We start from the raw sequence: 23,337 nt of genomic DNA on the forward strand, positions 1-23,337 counted from the left end.
ACATCATATCGATACTTTTATTTTGACATTGCAAAAGATCGTGCTTTTTTTAACTGTTCATGATGTCTTTACACTGAATCTGTTGGATATGTACTGATTGGTATTTTAGTCTGTGAAACGTATTCATTTGTAAGTTGTAATTTGCTTCGATCTTAAGTTAAAGAAACTGCTAGGGCTGTTAGATGATGCTTGTGTTTCCTGTTGGTCTCATGATTCCAGCCATAACCAAGTTATTTTTTTACAGTTTGTTCTTTTGTTGAGCAGTTAAATCACTGTTTTAAGTTGTTTGAATGGTTGAGAACGCAAATATGTCTAATTCCGCCATATAATATAAATTATGTGCCTATATCAACTCAGGACCTTGCATTCAGTGGCTGTTGTTGGTTTTTTTCATTTTTTCATGTCAGGGCCTTAAGACGGTATAGGTTGTTCTCATTTTTGAAGGCCGTACATTGCCCTTTAGTTTTTTACATCTACTTCATTTAGTCATGGTGTATAATCTATACTACTAAAGGAAGAGACCGATTTCATTGAGCCGCAACTCCTCTGAAACCATTCAAAGTCGGAAATATTTGTGATATGACGTATAAATGTAGTGTTTTGTACTTCTTAAATTTGTCTTTGAAACAATCTTTTTTCCACAGAAAACGCCAATTTTTGAGAAAATAACCAAATTCGGAGACCGTTATCGATCCGCGTCTTATACGCTTTCGCGCATGCTAAGTCGACGTACTGCCAGCAGAATTTAACTTTATATATAAACAAGTGTGGACACAGATGAATGTGGATAGTATGTTTGGATGTTTGACAGTGTTTTATATGACAAAAGGAGTTCTATGTTTTTCCTATATGGTGTTATTAACTGTGTTGCACGATGACAACCAACCTGAGCATGAAGAGTGTTGTTTATTTAATATTTAGATTTTATGTTCAAGAGGGCATGAAAGAGACACTAATTGCATTAATGACCAAATGATTATGATAGAATATTTTCCACATCTTTGAATTTGGATAAATTTTGTAGCTAGGAGAGCAACACATAATAGGTTCATTTTTTCATGTGATTTTTTTTTAAATGGGAGATGATATCTGAGAACATGATATCAGGAGGCTGCAATTCAGTGGTTGTCGTTTGTCTATGTGTTACATAATATTTGTTTTTCGTTTATTTTGTGTACATAAATAACATAAATGACTATGCGTTATGGGCTTTGCTCATTGTTGAAGGCTGTACGGTGACCCGTAGTTGTTAATTTCTGTGTCATTTTGGTCTGTTGTGGAGAATTGTCTCATTGGCAATCATACCACATCTTTTTTATATGTATTTGCTCACTATTTGTATGGTTCTATTTATATTACTTTGTGGTGGATTGTCAGTATCATTAGTAAAATATTTTGTTAAAATGTCGTAATTGTTTCTCAGATTAGAAGACATTTATTGGTTTTTAGTAATGAAAATGCCTGACATGATGCTTGGGGCTAGATGAGCTAGAAAGTAAACTTCTGTGTTGTTTTTTTATCAATTCTTTGATAACATCTCCTCCAAAGCTGGCCGAAGCAAAAAAAAAGTTTTGACCAATATGAAAACGATATCAACAAAAAAACCTTTGTGAGCATGCTTCAAAGACTCATAACTGCTCCAAAAGTAATCTGATAGAATTTCAAGCATGTCAAGTGGGTATTATGAAAATCTACTTAATATGTCTAAATATCAAAAAAGTTATAGTATTCAATATGAAAAAGGTATTGCAAAATTATTCTCTTTTCAATTTTTTTTGTTATATGGATACAAATATAAGTGATACCAATACAGTATTTGTTGTGGTATGAAAGTGTAGTTATTAACATTTACTGTAACAATGTTAATTCACACAAATTAAGAAATAAACAAATGAATGAAAAATGTTGAACATGTACAATGAAATATAGTTTTAGAAATCAATTAGGCCAGATAGGCCTTATAATTTTTTTTTTTTTTTTTAACATACTGAATGACCATTTACACTCAGGACCGTGTCATCAGTAGGCAGTACAGATGTATTAAAACAACCTAGCATCATATTGCTAGTAGCGAGTGTAGCATTGTCGGGTAAATTTGTTCTTTTTTTAAAATTTGGTTAAAGGACAAAAAATGTTTGGTTCAAATCATAATAAAATGCTTTTATCTCCTTATTACTTACATTGTACATAGAATGGATACTACCCTGACAAATCCTTGTACATGAGAGTTGTCTGTCAAATCTTTATTTCACAAAGAATGAATTGCATAACAATGAACTGAGCTCAAAGCAAAGCACTTTAATAATACACTTAGACAAAGAGCTCAATCCAGTGATATACTTTGTACTACAGGTCCTTCATGAACATCCTATCCACCAAAACCATATCTCACAAACATGCCATACTACATGTACATGGTTCGATCAGAAGTCCTGAAAAAGATATGAATTTTATTATATTTTAATTATACATACACAGGTTAAAAGTTATATACTCCAATGGCAGTCTTTCCTGCTAAAATGTCATGTGTAGAATGTGATATACCATTTTTGGGTCTATATGGGTACTGTCCTTTATATTCATTAGGTCATTTTGACACAACAAAATATATAGAAAATGTTAACTTTGATCTGGAAATTGAGTTCTTTTTCGCAAAATAAACCCACTAAAACTAAACTTTGAATGCAAAAGATCCCTAAATGGCTTACAGATATTGCTATAAAGAATAGTCCATGATGATTATTGTTATTAAAGAGTTCATGAAATGTACACTGATTCTGTCAATTGAATGGACTAGAATGAGATAAGTTTAACTGTTATATAAACATAAAGGTTTTTTCAACAGTTGTGGTGTAAATTAAATCAGTTTTATTTTATGGTTGACATATTTAAGTATATATGTAGACCATTGGCTTTTCAACACTTACAATATCGATTATCTATTTATTGTTATATTGTTGGTATTTTTCACCTTCCTAAAACAGTTTTAACGCAACATGAACGCAAGCTTAATAGATCTTGATAGGGTGTCCTCACATATTTTGACGTTGCTGAAAAATTTTGGTTGACATATGTATCCTCTTCTCATCGTTTTTCGTGCTATTAAGAATGCATACTGTTGTCACAATTTCCATTGAAAAGGCATGCATAGTACAAATTCATATAACGAACGAAAACATATGATCTGACTATATACATGTACATGTATGTATAGGTTATCAGCTTTTATGCACATATTAGCCGGTAAGCCGCAATGAACCTATTACGGCGAGTGAGCGCAGCTAATGAGGTAAAATGAATCAAATTGTGTCCTCAGTGGGGGATATTTTAAGGGATCTATATGAAGAAAACCTGATCATCTGTTTATCGTTCTATTACTGGCTTTTTCACCTCCCTAACTTGGCCTAAGACAGTTTTTACAGACGAAAGCAAGCTTGATAACTACTCCTCACACACATGTATAGAGTATCGGCTTTTCTTCACGAGTCATGAATATCGTAAAATGTTAGCCAGTGAGCAGGCCCGCAATGAACCTTTTTAGCGAGTGAGCCCAGCTAATGAGCTAAAATGAATCAAATTGTGTACTCAGTCACAGTTGGTGATATTTTAAGGTATCTACACAAAGAAAACCTGCTTAAATAAATCTCAGTGGCGGATTCACAACTTTTCATAAAAGGAGGGTGGCCGCTGACTGACCTAAGGGTTGCCCACTCCCGTCATGCTTCCCCAGTGGCGGATCCGTGGGGACGGTTCCGAGGGTTGGAACCCCCCCCTTTTTTTTGGACGATCAACGCATTTGAATGGGGACACATAGTTGGAACCCCCTTTTATAAAATGGTTGGATCCGCACCTGCTTCCCTATAAAATCAACAAATATTTCCCCACCCCCTGGATCCGTTTATGTAACTGTTTATCGTTCTGCGTAATACTGGCTTTTTCACCTCCCTTACTTGGCCCTAGACAGTTGCTTATCTGTTTATCGTTTCTGTCACTGGCTTTTTTAGACTAGAGACTTCATGTGTACAAACCTGACGTCAAACTCGTGTACTATAAAAGAAGAGACAAATAATTTCACATTAAATCCTGTAACATTACATCTAAAGATAATTACAATCCAAAGTAAATTATATTACGATGTCAATGGACTAAATTCCCGCGCAAATGTCATCGCTGGGATAGACCAAAACGAATTTTAGGTTTATGTATCATTCACATTCCGATCAATTTACTCAGTTAAATAAAATATATGTGTTAACTATTTTTATATTGGTTTTGAATTTAGTTAATCCATCAGAAAAAAGGATTTATTTCTCGCAGATAGCCCTCAATACTATACACCAACTCGACACTAAAGCTATAAAACCCTAAAACATAATAGTATATGGAATCGTCCAAACGGATTACCTAATATTGATGTAGGTGAAATATGTAGATTCAGAATTGTGTACACAGAAATAAGATCAGAAATAAAGCCCTATGTAAGGTGAAAACAATAACACAACTGTATAAAATCATTGTTTATTAAATTTGCTTGCATAAGAACCATGAAGTTAAAATTCATAACGATTACGTTTATCCTGTCAACCCCTTTTCTTCATTGCATCAAGGCTTCCGTTGCTTTACATCGAGCAGCAATTCAACCAATCGGGGAATGTTAAGTTGGGACATACCTCTATTTTTGGAAGCGTGATCTTTACATCGAGGCTTGCGTTGCTTTACACCGAGGCCACAGTAGTTCGACCAATCGGGGAATGTTTATTTGGGGCATGTGACCTATTGAACTGCAGGTTTTATAATATTTTAATCGAAATTGTAGAAAAATGAAATGTTGTTAGTACATACAAAACAGAAAATGATGAATACTTTTAGTAAAAGATAAATTGGATCCGGGTTCTGTGTATTCACATCATTTGTACAACTCTCCTTACTGATGCCATTTTTTGGAATTTCTGTGACCTAAATGGTTCGCGAAAATTAATATTTTATTATATATATAGTAATAATATATGACAATGGTGTATATTATAAAAAAATACACCATTCCAGGCCCTTTTGTTTTCCACATAATTAATATTACCTATAATTAACAAGTTCCGGGTCGAATCCGATAGCGATTCCAATAGTATTTGTCACAAAATTACCTGATCTGTACGTTCCACCTCTGTCAGGCGAAAAACCAAACGGTGTATTCAGGAATTGCTATAAAAACGGGTAATAATCACACCTGAACTTCCTGAACTTCGTCATTATACAGGGAATAACTGTGCACCTTATAATCAGCGTGACTTTGCCAAATGACAATACGAATTCTAAAAATCCAGGCTAAAAATAGTTCAGTCACGGACCCGCGATGTCGCGGGTATGGTCTAGTTGTTTCAATGGCAAGCATACCACATTTCTATTACTTATAAACTCAGTTTTTCTGATAGATCTGAAGTAGCCAGGATTAAATGACGCATGTACAATGTATCATGTGATACAATTTTATGGGAGAAATAAGAGTCAATTTTTGAAATACTGTTTTTTTTTACATATGACAACTCGTGGTATACAAATTTGTATTAATGAAAAATATTTCAACAAAACACTATGTCAAAAGTATTTAATTATATGTCAAGCTACCGGAAATAATTATAAATATCTATAACCATGATAACTATTGGAAAAATTGAAAATATGAAATAGCTCAAAAGTGAGCTTAATGCCAATGTCCGAAACATATAACCATGCCAGATAAATGGAGATATATGATATATCAATGATATAGCAACCCAACGACAAAATTAAGCAAAAGATATTTATAGAGCAATATACAGGCTTCACCGATAGGCCGATGTCTATACAAAATACAAATCTCTAAATCATCCAAACTTTATAAAGTCTGTGAATGAATTTAGCAGAAAAAAATCAAATATCAGCCATCAACAATAATTTTTAAAATAACAAAGCATTATTATAACATAAGATAACCAGACGAGATTCCTGACTTGTGACAGACACATGAGTTTAATACGGGAATAAGCAAATAATTAAAATGATCTCATCCCCCCCTTTTAATCTTTGTCAGTTAATAAACACAAAGTGTATTAACGAACATAGTACTCTGGGTTGTAGTCAGAATGTGGTGTATTGGTCTTTGATTTATATATCAGTTTCAGTGATACATGCGATTATAAGTAAGAATAGTAAAAATAAATATAGTCGGAAATCAGTTTAACGATTGTCACTGACATCTATCGTTCCTTTTTTTTTAATTTACACTTGGTTTATATTGAGATAACCTTGTGCAAATTAAATTGTTAGTTTTACATTTTTTCTTAATATAGATGTAAATAGAAATGCATACGATATAAAAAAAAAAATAAGTTGAAGTGGTATGATTTTTGATGAAACAACTATCCATAAACTTTACATGTAACACCAAATGGACATAGATGGGCATTTCGTTTTATTTTTGAAACTTCATTCCAAATCATAATGTTGTTTTTCTGGAAATCAAACAGTTAATGATGTCTATACATGTACTTCACAAAACGTACCAAACGTCGACTTTTTTTCTCCTTTTTTATTTGTTATTTGTTATTTGTTATTCTTTTTATTTTATTTTTTGTGGGGAGGGAGTATTACTTCAATTTACTAGTTTTTTTTTGTGGGGAGGGAGTATAACTTCAATTTACTAGTTTATTGTATTTCAGAAGACGTAACTGAATCAGCAAACGATGAATATGCAGTTGTGGACAAATCAAATAAAAGTAAGCTATTTACATTGTGGTCATGTTGAAATTACAATAAAATCAAATAAAAAAAAACAAGCTAGAGCCAATGTTTTTTTCACCAAAATTATGACGAGTAAACTTTCGAACTAGACTGAGTGCAAATCGTCAGGATCAGTAACAGTTAGCTACGTTAGTTGTAAATTTGATCGTAAAGATGATTTATTTTGTAGTATTGGTGTGTAGATTTGTGAACGATTACAGTTTATAGTGTGGTCAAATGTCATTTTCTCCAAATACTTATAGAATAGAGAATGGAAATTGGGAATGTGTCAAAAAGACAACAATCCAAACAAAGAGCAGAAAATAGCCCAAGGTCACCAATAGGTCTTCAACGTAACGAGAGAATCCAGCACCCGGAAGCGGGCTTCAATTTGCCCCTAAACAATAACGTATAATGGTTCAGCGAAATAGACGCCACACTAAAATTCAATACATACAAATGAACCAAAATTTTAAAAACACATAAGACTAACAAAGGCTAGAAGTTCCTGACTTAGACCAGGCGCAAAAATGCGGCGACTTTAAACATGTTTTGTGACTCTGCGACCGAGTGTATCTCCTTAAAAGTTGTGCTTCTATCAGTTGTTAGAATGCTATGTTTGGCATTGAATAAAATATCATCTTTATCAACATTTTGATTTGTTAAAAAAGAATCCCAAACCATCAAAGAGAAGCGAAAGATACCAAAGGGACATTCAAACTACTAAGTCGAAAATAAACTGACAACGCCATGGCTAAAAAAAAGAAGACCAAAAGACAAACAACAGTAAACAAAACACAACATGGAAAACTATAAACTGAGCAACACGAACCCCACCAAAAACAGTGGGTGATATTACTAGGTTCTCCGGAAGGGTAAGCTATCATCGATGTCCACTTTCGATAACATTTTCTTGTAATGTTTCCTTCATTGTCATACTACACCCATCTTCTATCAACCATTAACATTCGATTTTTTAATTATTTTTTAGAGATAGATTACACAGAGAACGACAATGTATATGCAAATCAAGGCGATGCAGATTTGCTTATACATCAACCGTTGAAAACAAAGCCATCTGGACGGGTTTGTTTAACTTAATATATGTTTTTCTTTGCAATTTGTCTTTCTTGTGTAGAAAAAAATTCCTATATCACGTGTAGAAAATGATACTTGCAATATGGTTTATAACATACATGTATGCTTCAAAAAGTAAGAAAATTGTATAGCCTTATTTTTATATGACAACTACGAATTATACATCCTAGCACAAACATATTTTACAGCTTTTTTATTGCTAATGACAAGTTGTAATAAGCACTTGTTACGTTTGTCAAGGCTTAATAAGAGCATTAGTTTAATACATTGATTGATTGTTAATTTCTTGAATAAATAATTTGTATCTTAAGGGAAGTGAATAGAAAATTAAGGATAAAAACAAATACGATATTGAGTTACAAAAAACATCTATTTTCTGTGTTATTTATTATAGAACATGTTGCCAATAGAATCATTAAAAAATGTGTCCAGAAAACACCCCTCTTAAAAAACAGGTCGGGTACTTACATTTTGTAATTGGAAGATTTATAAATTAAGCTATTAGTCTTTTAGTGGATAATAAGTCTTATTCAATTTGATATACTATTATCAACATATACCATCAATCCCAATAAAATTGTTATAACTTAGAAAAGCATTTCATTCAAATGCTGTGATTAATTATTAGTAATGCGACCGTATGGGGTGGGAGCCATTCGTGCACTCAAACGCTATCCGTCATATCTCTATTAATATGTCTTTATTAACTTAAGGTAGATCGGGTGTCTTTTTCTGAGCATCCCTTCTGGTTATGTTGCAAAAATACTTTTTTGGTTTTAAAATATTTTACCAAGTATCATTCAATATACAACAGAAACTTTTGAAATTTAAAATTTAAATATTAAACTATCAAAAAATTAAGTGTAGTTAAGTGTATTTTAAATTTTCAGAAAAGAAATCCTTTTAAATCAAGGGCAGATATTTATATTAAATTTAATAGGACAAATTGGATTTTTCAAGAAAAATAAGGCCGTGACCCCTTTTTTATTTAATATTTCGGATGTATTTATGAAAAGAAATTTTATCATTGAATTTTAACCAATTCTATTGTTTAATGTTTCCTCAATAAGGAAAAAAGTAAGTTTCTCCTATACAAACCCATATTGAATAACTGTGATTTCGTTAATTTCAATGTATTTTAACGAAAAAACAAGATCCGTGACCCCCAGTTTTTATATAGAATTTTGAAAGTACATTGACCCAGAAGACTTTTACAGAAGTATAAGGAAAATATATCGTCGAACATTTAGACACCCCAACTACCTTAATGACATTTCGCATAGTATAAAATTGAGAATGGAAATGGGGAATGTGTCAAAGAGACAACAACCCGACCATAGAACAGACAACAGCAGAAGGTCACCAACAGGTCTTCAATGCAGCGAGAAATTCCCGCACCCGGAGGCGTCCTTCAGCTGGCCCCTAAACAAATATATATACTAGTTCAGTGATAATGAACGCCATACTAAACTCCAAATTGTACACAAGAATTGTATAGTTTATTTTATGTATTTTTTTTCTATTAAAATGAGATATAATTTTAACTAAAAAAAGAAGGAAGTGTTATTTTAAGTACGCACTCATGAATTTGACAAATGCAGTAGAATATTTAACAATTTCTAAGTATCAACACTAACAAGGACCTAAATTATACGTCGATCTTATAAGTGATTTCAACTTTTATTTTAAAGAGCAAAAATAAGGATGGTTTGACATACATAGAAGTATCCTTCACAAAGAAGCCAAAACGACGTCGTATCATTGGAGCTGAAAACAGGACTGACTATGTTGATATCGATTTCACAAGGAAAGCTGATCCATTACCAGATAGTTCAGATCAATAACCTCTTTATAACTGATTTTTTTTTCTAGTCAAGTATTGTTTTAAACATGTTTAAATATCGAATATGTTTTAACAGTTTGAAGTGTATCACTTGTACATTCGCAAAAATGTTAAGAGGATCTGGATGGGATTAATAGAAAATAGAACTAACATATACAAAGTTGGGTAACGATTGACAGCAAAAATAAAGGAATAGAGATTAATGGCCTAAAAACTAAAGTATACATAAATAAATACATCCTCATTCAGACCCTCGCACTAAGTATTCCAAAACTTCAGATCAATCTGACTCGAAATAACCGAAGTTCTTCTTTCAGATGAAAATATTGCTTGTGTGTAAGTCAAGCCGTAACTTTAAAAATTAACAATAAAACTGGAAGGTCTGCAGTGTCATTTTTGATTTCGAATACTTTTTAAAAGTCATACACCCACCATTGCAGTGTGTTTGTGTGTGAGAAAAAAAAGAGATAGAGAGAGAGAGAGAGAGAATTTAATCTAAAATGTTTTTGTTAAAGTGCACATCTTGGTCATTTTGTTATCAAGAGATAGAAAGAATGTTCTACTGTCATGTAAAAAATGTTTTGCTTTTTTTTAATTTTGCACGATACAGCTTTTTGATGTTTATCTTTTCATTTACATGGTTTTTTTTTAATTGTTGTTATCAATTATTTTAATGTGTTACTATATTGTATATATAGCTTTCCAGCCCTGATGAATATTCGTTTATTAGTCCAAATTCGATTCATGTAAAAATTCGCAATAAGTTAATGAACTAAAAATACACTTGAACTCAATCAATAAAATTTACCCTCAGATCAATTTACAAACTATTCTAATGCACAGAATTTTGATTATTTAAATTTAATAAGAAAATTTGTTTCATTTCCGATTCAAGTCGATGACCTGGAATGTATCTAGTCTAGATATACGTCATTTTTTACCAACCACCAGAGATAATTGCATATTTTTTTATAAAATATTCTTTGAAATCGTTAAAACATAAGTGTTCTATAACAAAATACTCCTGATTAATTGACATCTGTCAAAAGTTAAACGAATATTTCCCATGCTACATTTACATTCTAATCGGAACTACATTACACCACTTTAATTCAAAATCCGTAACGCCATTTTGTTTCATTGTCCTTCATTGTAATATTATATTTGTTTGTAGCAATTTAAATTAACATATTATTGAACATTAAACTGATAGTATCATACACAACTGACTGTTCAATCGTTAATACGTTATACTCGATGACTTAGCGATTGACTCATTTTGCATGTTCTTTTTGTTTTGTTTTTTGTTTTTATTTATTCGTTTTGCATGCATAATCTTTATTTTTGTTTGTTTTATATGTTTTGTAGAATGTTGTATGTCTTAATTTGTTTTTCGTTTCGCCATAATGGTGTGGGTTAACTCCAACTTGTGTGTTTTATTATCCCCTCTCCCTGTTTTATTTTTGTTTAAAAGAGCGGACGAAACGCCATCGTCAAGAAACCAAATTAAAGGAGAAAACTAAAGTTGTCCCGTTTATCATATATTTAGACATAAAGGTTACCATGGGAATGAGTTACTTACATCCGTGTAATTTGTAATTTCCATTACCAGAAATTTCAGATCAATAACCTCTTTAAAACTGATATTTTATCCCAAGTATTGTTTTAACAGAATTGAGAATGGAAATGGGGAATACGTCAAAGAGACAACAACCCGACCAAAGAGTAGAAAACAGCCGAAGGCCACCAATGGATCTTCAACACAGCAAAAAAAATCCCGCACCCGGAGGCGGGCTTCATCTGGCCCCTAAATAAAAATGTGTACTAGTTCAGTGAAAATGGACGTCACACTAAACTCCAAAACATATAAATGAACTAAAATTAAAAAACATACATGACTAACAAAGGCCAGAGGCTCCGACTTGGGACAGGCGCAAAAATGCGGCGGCATTAAACATGTTTTATGACATGCTTAAATATGGAAACATGTTTTAACAGTTTGAAGTGTATAAATTGTACATTCGCAAAAATGTTAAGAGGATCTGGATGGGGTTAATAGAAAAAAGAATAATGGGAAACTAACATATAAAAAGTTGGTGAACAATTGACAGCAAAAATAAAGGAATAGAGATTAATGGCCTAAAAACTAAAGAATACATCAATGAATTCATCCCCATCAAGACCCTCACACTAAGTATTTCAAAAATTCATATCAATCTGACTATAAATCCCCGAAGTTCCACTTTCAGATGAGAATATTGCTTGTATGTCAGTCAGGCCGTAACTATATAACCGGCAATAAAACTGGAAGGTCTGCAGGGTCATTTTTCATTCGAATATTTTTAAAAGTCATACAAACTTAGAAAATTTAATCTAAAGAGTTTGTGTTAAAGTGCACACCTTGGTCATTTTGTTATCAAGAGGTAGAGAGAGTGTACTACTGTCATGTAAAATATTTTGTTTTGTTTTTTTAATTTTGCACGATACAGCTTTTTATGTTTATCTGTTCATTTACATGGTGTTTTTTTTTTATTGTTGTTATCAATCATTTTAATGTGTTACTTTATTGTATATATAGCTTTCCTGCCCTGATGAATATTCGTTTATTACATTTTATCTTGCATAGAATTAGTACTTCTGCGAAAGAAAAAATCAAAAGTCCAAATTCGATTCATGTCAAAATTCGAAATAAGTGAATGAACTAAAAAATACACTTGAACTCAATCAATAAAATTTACCCTCAGATCAATTCACAAACTATTTTAATACAAAGAATGTTGATTATTTAAACTCAATAAGGAAATTTGTTTCATTTCCGTTTCAAGCCGATGACCCGGAACGAATCTGGATATACGTAATTTGTTTTACCAACCACCAAAAATAATTGCAAATTATTTATAAAATATTCTTCTAAATCGTTAACACAGAAGTGATCGATAACAAAGTATTCTTTATCAATTTACATCTGTCAAAAGTTTAACGAATATTTCCCATGATACATTTACATTCTATAGAATCAGTTAAATTACACCACTTTAATTCAAAATCCGTAACGCCATTTTGTTTTATTGTCCTTCATTGTAATATTGTATTTGTTTGCAGCAATTTAAATTAACATATTATTGAACTTTAAACTGACAGTATTATACACAACTGCCTGTTCAATCGTTAATACGTTACACTCGATGACTTAACGATTGACTCATTTTGTATGTTGATTTTTTTTTTTCGATTTATTCGTTTTGCATGCATAATCTTTAATTTTGTTTGTTTTATGTGTTGTAAGATGTTGTATATATATGATTGTTTTCATCGTTTTTCGTTTTGCCATAATGGTGTCTGTTAACTCCGACTTATGTGTTTTATTATCACCTCTCCCAGTTTTAATTTTTTTTAAAAGAGCCGTTGAAACGCCATTGTCAAGAAACAAAAATTAAAGAGAAACGTAAAGTTGTCCCGTTTATCATATATTTAGACATAAAGGTTACCATGGGAATGCGTTACTTACATCCGTGTAATTTGATCTGTAGTGGATAGTTGTCTTATTGGCCATTATACTACATCTCCTTATCGTTATATACTCGTGCATGATCAAAACCCTGGAATGGTAATTGTCTTAGTGAGTACTCTGAGCATAAACCATCAAACGCGTGAAGCCTTAATTTAAATACGTTGATCTATAAGTGTAAATTTCAAAGAATACACTTTGAAGCGTAGTATTATCGTACATACATGTACATTTAATTTTCAGATTTGTCACCGATTAATTCTTGTTATAACGCGTTGATCGATTGCTGTCAGTTCTTCAGACCGTGGGGAGAAACGCGTTTATTAAGTAATGAAACTTCTTTATAATTGTGGCGGAATGCCAACATTTTTAACCATGCTCATTGATTTCAAGTAATTTGAAAAAAAAACTCATATACTGCCCCGTTTTAGGGGAAATTACTTCAGACGATCTTAAAGTAGATCGGATGTCTTCCGCCATCTTGGATTGTAAAATAACAGAAAACAATCGGTCAAGATCTTTAATGAAATCTGCAAATTTTGAGAGAAGAATGGAATTCATTTGTGAGAATTTTCATTTAGATAATAAAAATCATGTGTTTATCATATTTTAAAGATTGAAAACGGAAAATTCATGTTTGTTTTTTTTTTGTTTTTTTTTTTTTGTTTTTTTTTTGTTTTGTTTTTTTTTTCAACTTTGCCATATAAAGGGAGATAACTGAAATAATGTATTTTTTATAAAGGAATGTGTTATGAATTCACGTATTTGGTTTAGTAGCAAGAAAACGAGTCCCGTGTCCTCAATTTTTCTTTTTATTTTCTGAAAGCACATTATAAGATCTATCTTCTTATATTTTATTTTCGAATTCTATGGTTTAGGTTTCTTTTTATCACTCAAACGTTTGGACTCTATCAACAATCTATTCAAAATCTGACAATTTTGTATAACCTGTAGCTTGAAAAAAGGCCCGGTGACCCTTACTTTTTATTGAAAAAAAAAACATGATATAATGTACATTTTGGCAAATTATTAAAAAACTATATGGATTTTAATTTAGACCTCCATCTAACTTTATAAAAACAATTGGCAGTTGTGGTTTGGTGTAGCGTGTTTTTATTGAACATATTTATAAATACAGTCTTCTTTTATTTCATTGTTCAGTATATTTAAAGTCAAATATCTGTAAAACGATCCGTATAATTACTACATTTGTAGTTGTGATCCAATTCATGTTGTAACGCGAAAGAAGGAAGTAGATTTTATTGAAAGAAAATACTGATTTCCGGAAATAAGCTGACGATGAGAGATTAGTAAGTACGTAAGTGATTGATACAATACATTGTCAACTTTCCGTTTGTTAAGTGTTTTTTCATCTTTGTTTCCTTTTCAACTTCAGATGACACTTCCACGCATTCGCGGAACACCACGAGATATAGATCGATTTCTACTTTTAAAAGTTTGCTTTCATCAATATGGTTAGCAACTGCTCAAAGGAAATATTTCTAACTAGGAAAAATAGAGAGATAAAATCAAACTAAGTGAAAAATTATATCACTTTCCGATCTATATACATGAAGTGGTTTCAGTTTTAGTTAATTATTTACGCATTTTTAATTAACAAAAATAAACATACAATATTCAAATTACATATACATGTGTAACATGATTGATCAGTTTGAACACTGTTTTTAATATTTTCAAATATGAATAACTATTTATAGCTCATTCTTAAACAGCATCCAGCTTAAATCACTAAGTACAAAGAGGCCTGAACTTTCATAATTTTGTGAGGGGCTGGACGTGGGGCCTTCATATCTTTATTCTTAATTCTTTATACCATTTTTCTCTATCCATTATATTTCAGCATCATAATGAGGGGATGGTCAAGGTTAAGGGAACATGGGAATGAGGGGGCAGGAAGCGGGAGTCATTGGCAGTAACCGATGAAAGAGGGGAGTACAAATAGAGATGTTCTGGGGAAAAAGTTTTGATCAATTTCGTCTGGGAGTAAGGAGGAGGAAAGCAGGAGTATGAGGGGAGGGAAGTGGAAGTCAGAGGGAGGTTAGTGGGACTTAGGGGTAGGGAAGTTGGAATCAGGAACCCCCTGTCCACCCCTCCATTATTCTCTATTTTTTATTTTTCAACACACCATTATTCTCTTCTTTTTTAGCTGATTATTCTATTTTCTTTATTTTTTTGGCCATTCTGCACTTTTGCCCATTATATTTCTATTCTGTAAAACCCATCCAGATCCTCTTTTATATATATGAAAATGAAACCCTTTGGATAGTGTACTGTATTGTGGAGTATAAAAAAATAATATTTACTTCTTTGTACCTTACAGTTGAGCAAAATATAGATTTTTTTTAATTCTGTACAGAAACAAAAAGATTCAGAACATATTTCTAACACTTGAATTTGCACTTACTCACACCACTCCAGTCTACTTTTATCTTATATTTTACCTTAAATTGTTCAATTTCCTTCTTTTTTTATTTGTAGAAAATACATCTGTACATTCATATCATGTTTTCGTTGTGATTTAATGTTTTTGTGATTATATTTTTATAAGAAGAGGACTTCTCTAATTTTGTAATTATAATTTGTGTTCAAAGCTTTTTGCTTTTCTTTTCAATAAAATACCATTAAACTAAATGAACTTTTTATTTAATTACAAAATTGGTAAAATTGAAATTTTGTTATAACAACCGAAACAAATGGCAGGATTTTTTAAGAAAATCCAATACTAGTGAGGATATAACGATGACTGTGTGCACATGGAGCATCACCAGACATGTACATGTACATTCTCAATTACTAGTACCCGTCTCATTAGCGTTACAATTGAAGAAAATTAAAGTACTACGTGTACTAATACGACACTATGTTAGTTGTATACGAAAAACACAATTTGTTCAATAGATATAAGAAGATGTGGTATGAGTGCCAATGAGAAAACTCTCCATTCAAGTCATAATTTGTAAAAGTAAACCATTATAGGTCAAAGTACGGTCTTCAACACGGAGCCTTGGCTCACACCGAACAGCAAGCTATAACCCGTATGCTGACCTCTAGATATCTTTTATTTGAGTTTGTGTTGTTTTGTTGCTGTTTCATTAATGTATATACCTCACATCTTGTTTTACTAAAATCGTTGACAAGCGGTACAATTATTTTAAAACTCTGAAATAAAAGATAATTGAACACTAACAGCAACCGCCATAGGTGTGAAATCAGATATTATCCAACGTGTTATTCAAAAATTCTTTTGCTATATGTGATACAGTCTAACTGTTAGTCTAAATATAAGGAAATGTGATAGTATTACCAATGTGATACATTCTAACTGTCAGTCTTAAAATAAGGGAATGTGATAGTATTGCCAATGTGATACAGTCTAACTGTCAGTATAAAAATAAGGAAATGTGATAGTATTGCCAATGTGACAACTATTAAATACCAACGGACAAAAATGTGAACACTTAGAGGTCACCGTACGGTCTTCATATCGTTTTAGTAAGCTTTAAACAGACAGAAAAAAAAATAGCGATCTGATTTATCCTTCAGCAATTTAAAAAAACAAAACATATGATAGACAGCAACCAAAGACTTGTAAAGAGTGCAGAGGGTTAAACATGTTTTGTGACCCTTTCCTCATACCACATAACAACCACCCAACCTTTTTCCCAGTTTGTAGCAAGGGTGAAACAACACAAAATAAGACCAAACTGTATCAGAAATTGGTTGGAGAAGCTAGAATTATCAGATCGTTGCTTAGCAGCTAAGCACAAAAACATATAAACAATGACACAAGTACCGATCTAAGAGTACATTAAGTTACTGAAAGATAGTTCAAAGCTCAGTACCAGCAAATAGTACCAGCAAATAAATAAACCATGCTTTCCCAGACTAAAGTATCAATCATTGTATATCCCGTGGGTCTGTGTAAAGACGTCATAAGCAGTCTGAGAAAAGCGCCTAGTCGGGCAATGCTATAATATAAGTATCAACAGGATGTAGATCCATATATGTTAATAATTAGATAGCAATACATGTTTAGTTTTGTGTTAAACAATGAAATATAAAATCACTGAAGTCTTGCATTTATAACATTATTTGAAGATTTTATGATTCGGTCTTTCATGACAGGAGATTTAAATAAAATACCACTAGGATACTAAAAGTAACCTGGATTAAGATCGGCAAATGAAAGACTACTACTGCATAAAGGGGGATGTTGATAAGAGTAAATGTTTACATCATAACTGCAGAGGTTTTCAACATACAACGAGGGTATCATTCTTCCTACATAAGACATCGGATGTGACGTCCAGACTAGACATGGCTGCGTATTTATATATCCCGCACAATTTTAAGGCTAGCCAGCCTTTCCCGGGTTGGTGGGAAAAGTCCCGACGAACATAGTTATATATCCTGGTCAACTCTTGTACTTACTGTGTTGAATTTTCTCAAATAATGTTTTTTTCAGGGTTAAAAACTTATACCCACCAAAAGTTACTCATTGTTGCTAAACTGTATAAACATCCACGTATAGCAACAAAATGTGTGTATAGTACAACAAAAATGTAAAACGTCTTCATTAAAGGACATGTATTTTTTTTAACAGGAATTAACTCCTTGAATGCATTCAAGTCTTCATATTATTAAGCCAACCCCAAACCCCACTCTCAAATTAATCATACCACAAGGGTAACGAAATATGATAACTTGGACCCAGCAGTAAATATTCAGCAGAGCGGCAATCAGTCAGGCAAGTCAGTTAATGGACCATTAAAACAACTGTGTTGGGTCCGTAGGTGATATGGTTTGACAGATTTTTGCAGTCAGCATTTAATGCAATAATTAAAAGTAATCAAGCAAATATACAAGATTAAATCATAATATATAAATATTGATTTCTGACAGACTTACGTATTTTTAACTACTGAATATGTGGTTTGATATAAATGTTTATACATTTTGATTTTCAAGGGAACGAAAAGTGGCCTTCACATACATTCTCTTTTTTTTATTCAAAATTCCCCGAATTTCATCCCCGTCTAGCAACTTCGCAGTACACAAATGTACCTACAGTTTTTTATGTTCGTTTAATTGTTATTATGAATGTGCATGAAGTATTTGCCGCTTATACCATCCCCAATATTGAAATTCGTTTAAAGATCATATCCAGATATTTTTATTTTTGCTCATTACAGCGTCCACAAGGATCGGATTGATTACTGCATCTTATAATTGTTTTCCTTAATAGATAACCATCACATCATCGAAGAACCAAAGCTGAAAACATGAAATGAAATGGTGATCTTATTTATACTAATAGCAATACAGCTCTTGGTGTATCAAGGTATGCGATTCTAGATAGTTCACACAATCCAACACGATACATGTACAAAAATGACTATACATGTTCATTGAAAATGTTTTCAAGGGTTAAAACAGCAGGAGAACCGTACTTCAAATGGTTCTATGCTATTTCCTAGTCTAATGTCTGAGTGCGATCTTCTGTTTAATCATACGTTTCTATCGGTGGCGGTGTAAAAGTAATACCTCCTTAAAACGTTTAATTTTTGCAATAAAATTATCCTTTGAGACTTATATAAAGTTAAAACATTTTAAATGTAGAAACAATCTTATTTCAAAACGCCCTTCGTTCGCATTATTTGTTCAAAAATTCAAATAATTAAGATATATACTTAAGTTATTGCGCTCACAGTGATACGCACACGAAAGAATCTTTGCAAATGTTTGAAAACAACAGCGATCACAAAATCTAAACATTGTTAACAAGACCGAAAACAAATGTCTGGGGGATATAAAAAAGAGTAGCTGTTTATAAGTCAAGGGGACACCATCCTAATACAATTAATTAAATGCATCTACATATCAACATATAGTCTCAACAAGAAAAGACAAAATGTCTTTACGTCAATGCAAATTAAATCACACAGAGTAGTTGAGTTTTTTTTTTAGTAACCGCTTAGGGCATCTCGTTGTATCGTGCTAGCCACGAGTGCGGGAGGTGGTGGGTTTTATCCCCAGTCGGGTAAAACGAAACACTTGAAAATTAGTATATGCTAACTCTTCGTTAAACACGTTGTATTTGGAAGAAATAACTGTTACTTTGTGAACAGGTGTGTTAACATTCCGGCACAGCATGTCGTACTTTATCAAATGTATTGCATAAGTCATGTTATTATTGCCGAATAACACAACATGAAAATCAAATCATAGTCATAGGTCGTATTGTTTTATATGTTCTGAAAAACGTGCAAACTTCTTTTAAAGTCTGACATACATGTACATGTGAACACGAAATAATACACTTAAAATCCATGTAATATACCTTAATAGTGGAATGTTCTCATATTTCAGTTCTTGGTTGTGTGGAGACGTTTCCAGTACAAATCAAGTCTAATACAGTTTGTTCAAACCAAACAAGGACGTGTACCGAGTCATGTGTACACAATCAGCTGTTTTACGATGGCAATTCTACAAAAACATACGAATGTATTGATGATGATATTTGGTCTCCCCCGGTTCCAGGAAACGGTTGTCTAGGTGAAACTACTACCTTTGACTAAGCGACATGTTTATTTATTGTACCATTTTAACTTGTGGCTCATCGATTATAAGGACGTAGTTTGATATCGTACTGTGAAAATATAGCATTATAACTATAATTATACTATATATAAAAATAAGAAAATTGGGTATGATTGCCAATGAGACAACTCTCCACAATAGACCAAATGACACAGAAATTAACAACTATAGGTCACTGTACGGCCTTCAACAATGAGCAAAACCTATACCGCATAGTCAGCTATAAAAGGTCCAGAAATGACAAATGTAAAACAGTTCATACGAGAAACCTAACGGCATAATTTATGTACAAAATAATGAACAAAAAACAAATATGATAGACAAAAAAAAACGACAACCACTGAATTACCGACACATACATAATATGGCGGGGTGAAACATGTTAGCGGGCGCCCAACCCTCCTCCTAACCTATAGTCTTACTATAGCCATATGTACATGTAAGTCGATGGTCTTCTACGGTTGACAAGATTTGTACATGTAGTAGTACTTAGACACCCTAATGACGTTTCCAGTGATTATTATCTTGATGGATTTCATTTATCTTTTTTTTAGTAAATTATATTGGTCAGATGATGTCCACAGCCCTTTTATACGGCTATCAATGTTTTAAACGTGGGAAAAAATGAAAAGTCGGTAATTCGGGAGTTGTCGTTAGTTCCTGTCTGTTATATGATAATATATTTTTTTTATGTTTTGTCATAAATCAGACAGTATGATTCGTTTGAATTGTTTCGCATTTTGTCATGACGAGGCCTTTAGAAGCTGACTAAATGATATGTGGTTTTTTTTTTTGTTATTGTTGAAGTCCGTATGGTGACATATAATTGCTTAAATCAATGTTATTTGTACTCTGTTGGACAGTTGTCTCATTGGCAATCATACCACATCTCTATATTTTATAATGTAACATATAATCCCGGGGTATTGCAAAGCGGTTGAAGATTGGCAGTAAGAGACTAATGGGTGAAATTTTTTTTAATATTGTTTTATGGCTTTTGCAAGCGCACATTGTCAATCTTTTCCTATTTCCTTGTACGTCTGAGACTTCGGGTTACCTTGCATTTAAAATATTAAAATTAGAATCATACTAAATAAAAAGAAAAAAGAAGATACAAATGGGACAATACAAAACCAAAAGTCCAATAAAAGCAAACAACACAATGGCAAACAAAAAATCGACGAAAACAACATTATAATGGATTGATTAACAGGTAATCCGGGGAGCAAGCAGATCGTGCTAGCATGACTAGTTGCTCCCGTCGTATTACTTTTTCCAAGTAAAAAAAAGTTGATATATGAAATAAGTGGTTTGTCAATAAATAAGGGGTGGGGGATAACAAGTAAAAAGAAGTCTTCGTCAAACTAGTAATGCAAATGTATGTTGATATTTCTTTTAAGATATGAACACAAAAAAAAAACTGACTAACCATAAACAACTTTTTTCTAAGATAAAAACTATCATAAAGTATTCACGTTTTATTTGTTAAAATCATATCGTTTTGTTAACTTTCCACACAGTACTTGGTATACAATAAGGGTATCAATGTAAGGATGTGTGGATATCCGTCGATTTTAAAGTAAAAAGGGAACAAGAACGAAAGAAAATAACTCTAAAGACCATCAAAAGTCAACATATGATATTTGATATTTGACAAGTGCCTATATCATATGTCAAGCTCAAAGTATATCCGAGTCTAGATAAGCTACGAGCAATATCAATGACCACATTAAATTCTTAATGAACAAAAAATATAGATTTCAAAACGCAGTCAGTTCATTTATCTAGATTTTCGGAAATATTAAAAACATATTTAACAATATCATTTATTTATTTTCGTGCGTATATAATTTGGACCAAAACAGAGAAACATTCGACGAATTAAAGAAAGATGAAATTATCTTTATTATATTTCTTTCAAATTTGTTGGAAAAGCAGACTATCGATGTTTTACATAGAAAAATTTCTACAATGGTTCGTTCTAACTAAACACATCTGTAGGTCGAGAAATACCAGCAATTTTCTACAACGGTTCGTTCTAACTAAGAACATCTGTAGGTCGAGAAAATACCTGCAAGTTTCGAAAACGTACTTTGAAATACGGAAACTTCCGAATTAGGCAATGGTGCTGCCTACATTTAAAACTGGACACCAAATGGATAAAATCTATTGTTATTAAAATAATTCTTTTTACAATTAAGAGTATCTATTGCTTTTATAGATCGAACACCAGCCACATTCTGGATGAGGTTTGAAGTAGATTACAAGACGACTGGAATAGCCTTGTACTGTCTTGATGCTCATAGGCAAGCCTTGGAGGATAACCGTGTCACCTTAGAGAAACAAGTATCATACTATTGCAACAACCCAGTCGTCAGTGTAGGGGATATCTCCATCAACAGGACCGTGTCACGTACAAGCAGTTTTGTTGTAAATACTGTTTTTTACAATTTTGCCTACATAACGACTTTAAGAAAACAAATTTCAAATTGGCTATAATTTATCATCAGAACAACTTCTACTAACTGAAGTATAATACATCCAGAACAATTCAATATCATTTTGTGTGATCCGACTAACCTGGATTATAGCTGCGTTATCTTATGGTATACACCGTCGTCGTTGTCCTTTTTCTCCTCCTCACTCGGGGGGAAGGGGGGGGGGACTTCAATACTTTATTGATAGAGGGTAACAATGGGGTTCTGTTACCCCACCCTTTTCATATTATTTAGATTTTGAAAATGAATACCTTTTCATATATTGCGTAGGAAAAGATGTAACCTTTTTCCCATATTGGTTGGGTTTCGTGTGGTGTAATGGAAATAACAAAGTGTCAAAAGAGGGAAAATGTGTGGATAAAAACACAACCGGGAACACCAAGAAAGATGACAGAAGAAGAAGAATTAACAAATAATACAAAAAAAAAATAAAAAGTACATCTAGCAACCGAACCAAAAAAAAATCAAGTAATGGGAATTTTAGTGACCTTATCATATATTTCTGATAGTTGTCTCCATCCTATTCACATATTTTCAATCTGGAAAATGTTACCTATTCCAGCGGCACGTCCTATCACCTTGTATATAGGAAGTGGACCCCATCATCATCATCATCATCATCATCATCATCATCATCATCATCATCATCATCATCATCATCATAAATTTGTATATAAACTTTTTTTTCAGATAACAACTGTATTCTACATAGAGATCGGAGATACTTTTACAACAGAATCAAACAAAGATGCATGTTCCCTGCTTTTACAGTTAAACGTTAATTCTCAGAACCTGTTGGTTTATGGTAGCACTCTTGTGTGCAGCACTGGTACATCCAACATTAACAAGACTTCTGCCAGTGTGAACTCCGATATGAGCAGCTGTCCAGAGTTACATGTACTTGTAGTGGACAACAATGGAGTTGACTACTGTGGTATGTTCTAGTTAATAAATCAATCTGATTAAATACGGATCCTGTTTGAAGGTTCCACCTACAAGGATTTGACAGC

General features: G+C 32.5%; 2 protein-coding genes across 9 annotated transcripts in view; both read left to right on the plus strand.

The window, feature by feature from the left end:
- The window catches only part of LOC127702263 (uncharacterized), a 249,338-nt gene extending 233,478 nt beyond the window's left edge, over positions 1 to 15,860 (plus strand). For 2 of the 3 annotated variants that reach the window (XM_052206388.1, XM_052206387.1), the window contains 3 exons: positions 6,696 to 6,752; positions 7,748 to 7,842; positions 9,546 to 15,860. In XM_052206388.1, coding sequence (XP_052062348.1) covers positions 6,696 to 6,752; positions 7,748 to 7,842; positions 9,546 to 9,698 — 305 coding nt within the window. In that variant the 3' untranslated portion in view covers positions 9,699 to 15,860. The remainder of the gene's footprint in view (positions 1 to 6,695; positions 6,753 to 7,747; positions 7,843 to 9,545) is intronic. The other variant, XM_052206390.1, reaches the window with a different exon arrangement.
- LOC127702262 (hemicentin-1-like) overlaps positions 13,803 to 23,337 on the plus strand; it is a 56,696-nt gene continuing 47,161 nt past the window's right edge. Inside the window, exons 1-5 of one of the 6 annotated variants that reach the window (XM_052206380.1) lie at positions 13,803 to 14,523; positions 18,422 to 18,570; positions 19,599 to 19,784; positions 22,051 to 22,259; positions 23,018 to 23,261. In XM_052206380.1, coding sequence (XP_052062340.1) covers positions 18,522 to 18,570; positions 19,599 to 19,784; positions 22,051 to 22,259; positions 23,018 to 23,261 — 688 coding nt within the window. In that variant the 5' untranslated portion in view covers positions 13,803 to 14,523; positions 18,422 to 18,521. The remainder of the gene's footprint in view (positions 14,524 to 18,421; positions 18,571 to 19,598; positions 19,785 to 22,050; positions 22,260 to 23,017; positions 23,262 to 23,337) is intronic. The other 5 variants (XM_052206385.1, XM_052206382.1, XM_052206384.1 and 2 more) reach the window with 5 other exon arrangements.

This window comes from Mytilus californianus, unplaced genomic scaffold (assembly GCF_021869535.1).
Source record: "Mytilus californianus isolate M0D057914Y unplaced genomic scaffold, xbMytCali1.0.p SCAF_5, whole genome shotgun sequence".
Classification (NCBI taxonomy): domain Eukaryota; kingdom Metazoa; phylum Mollusca; class Bivalvia; order Mytilida; family Mytilidae; genus Mytilus; species Mytilus californianus.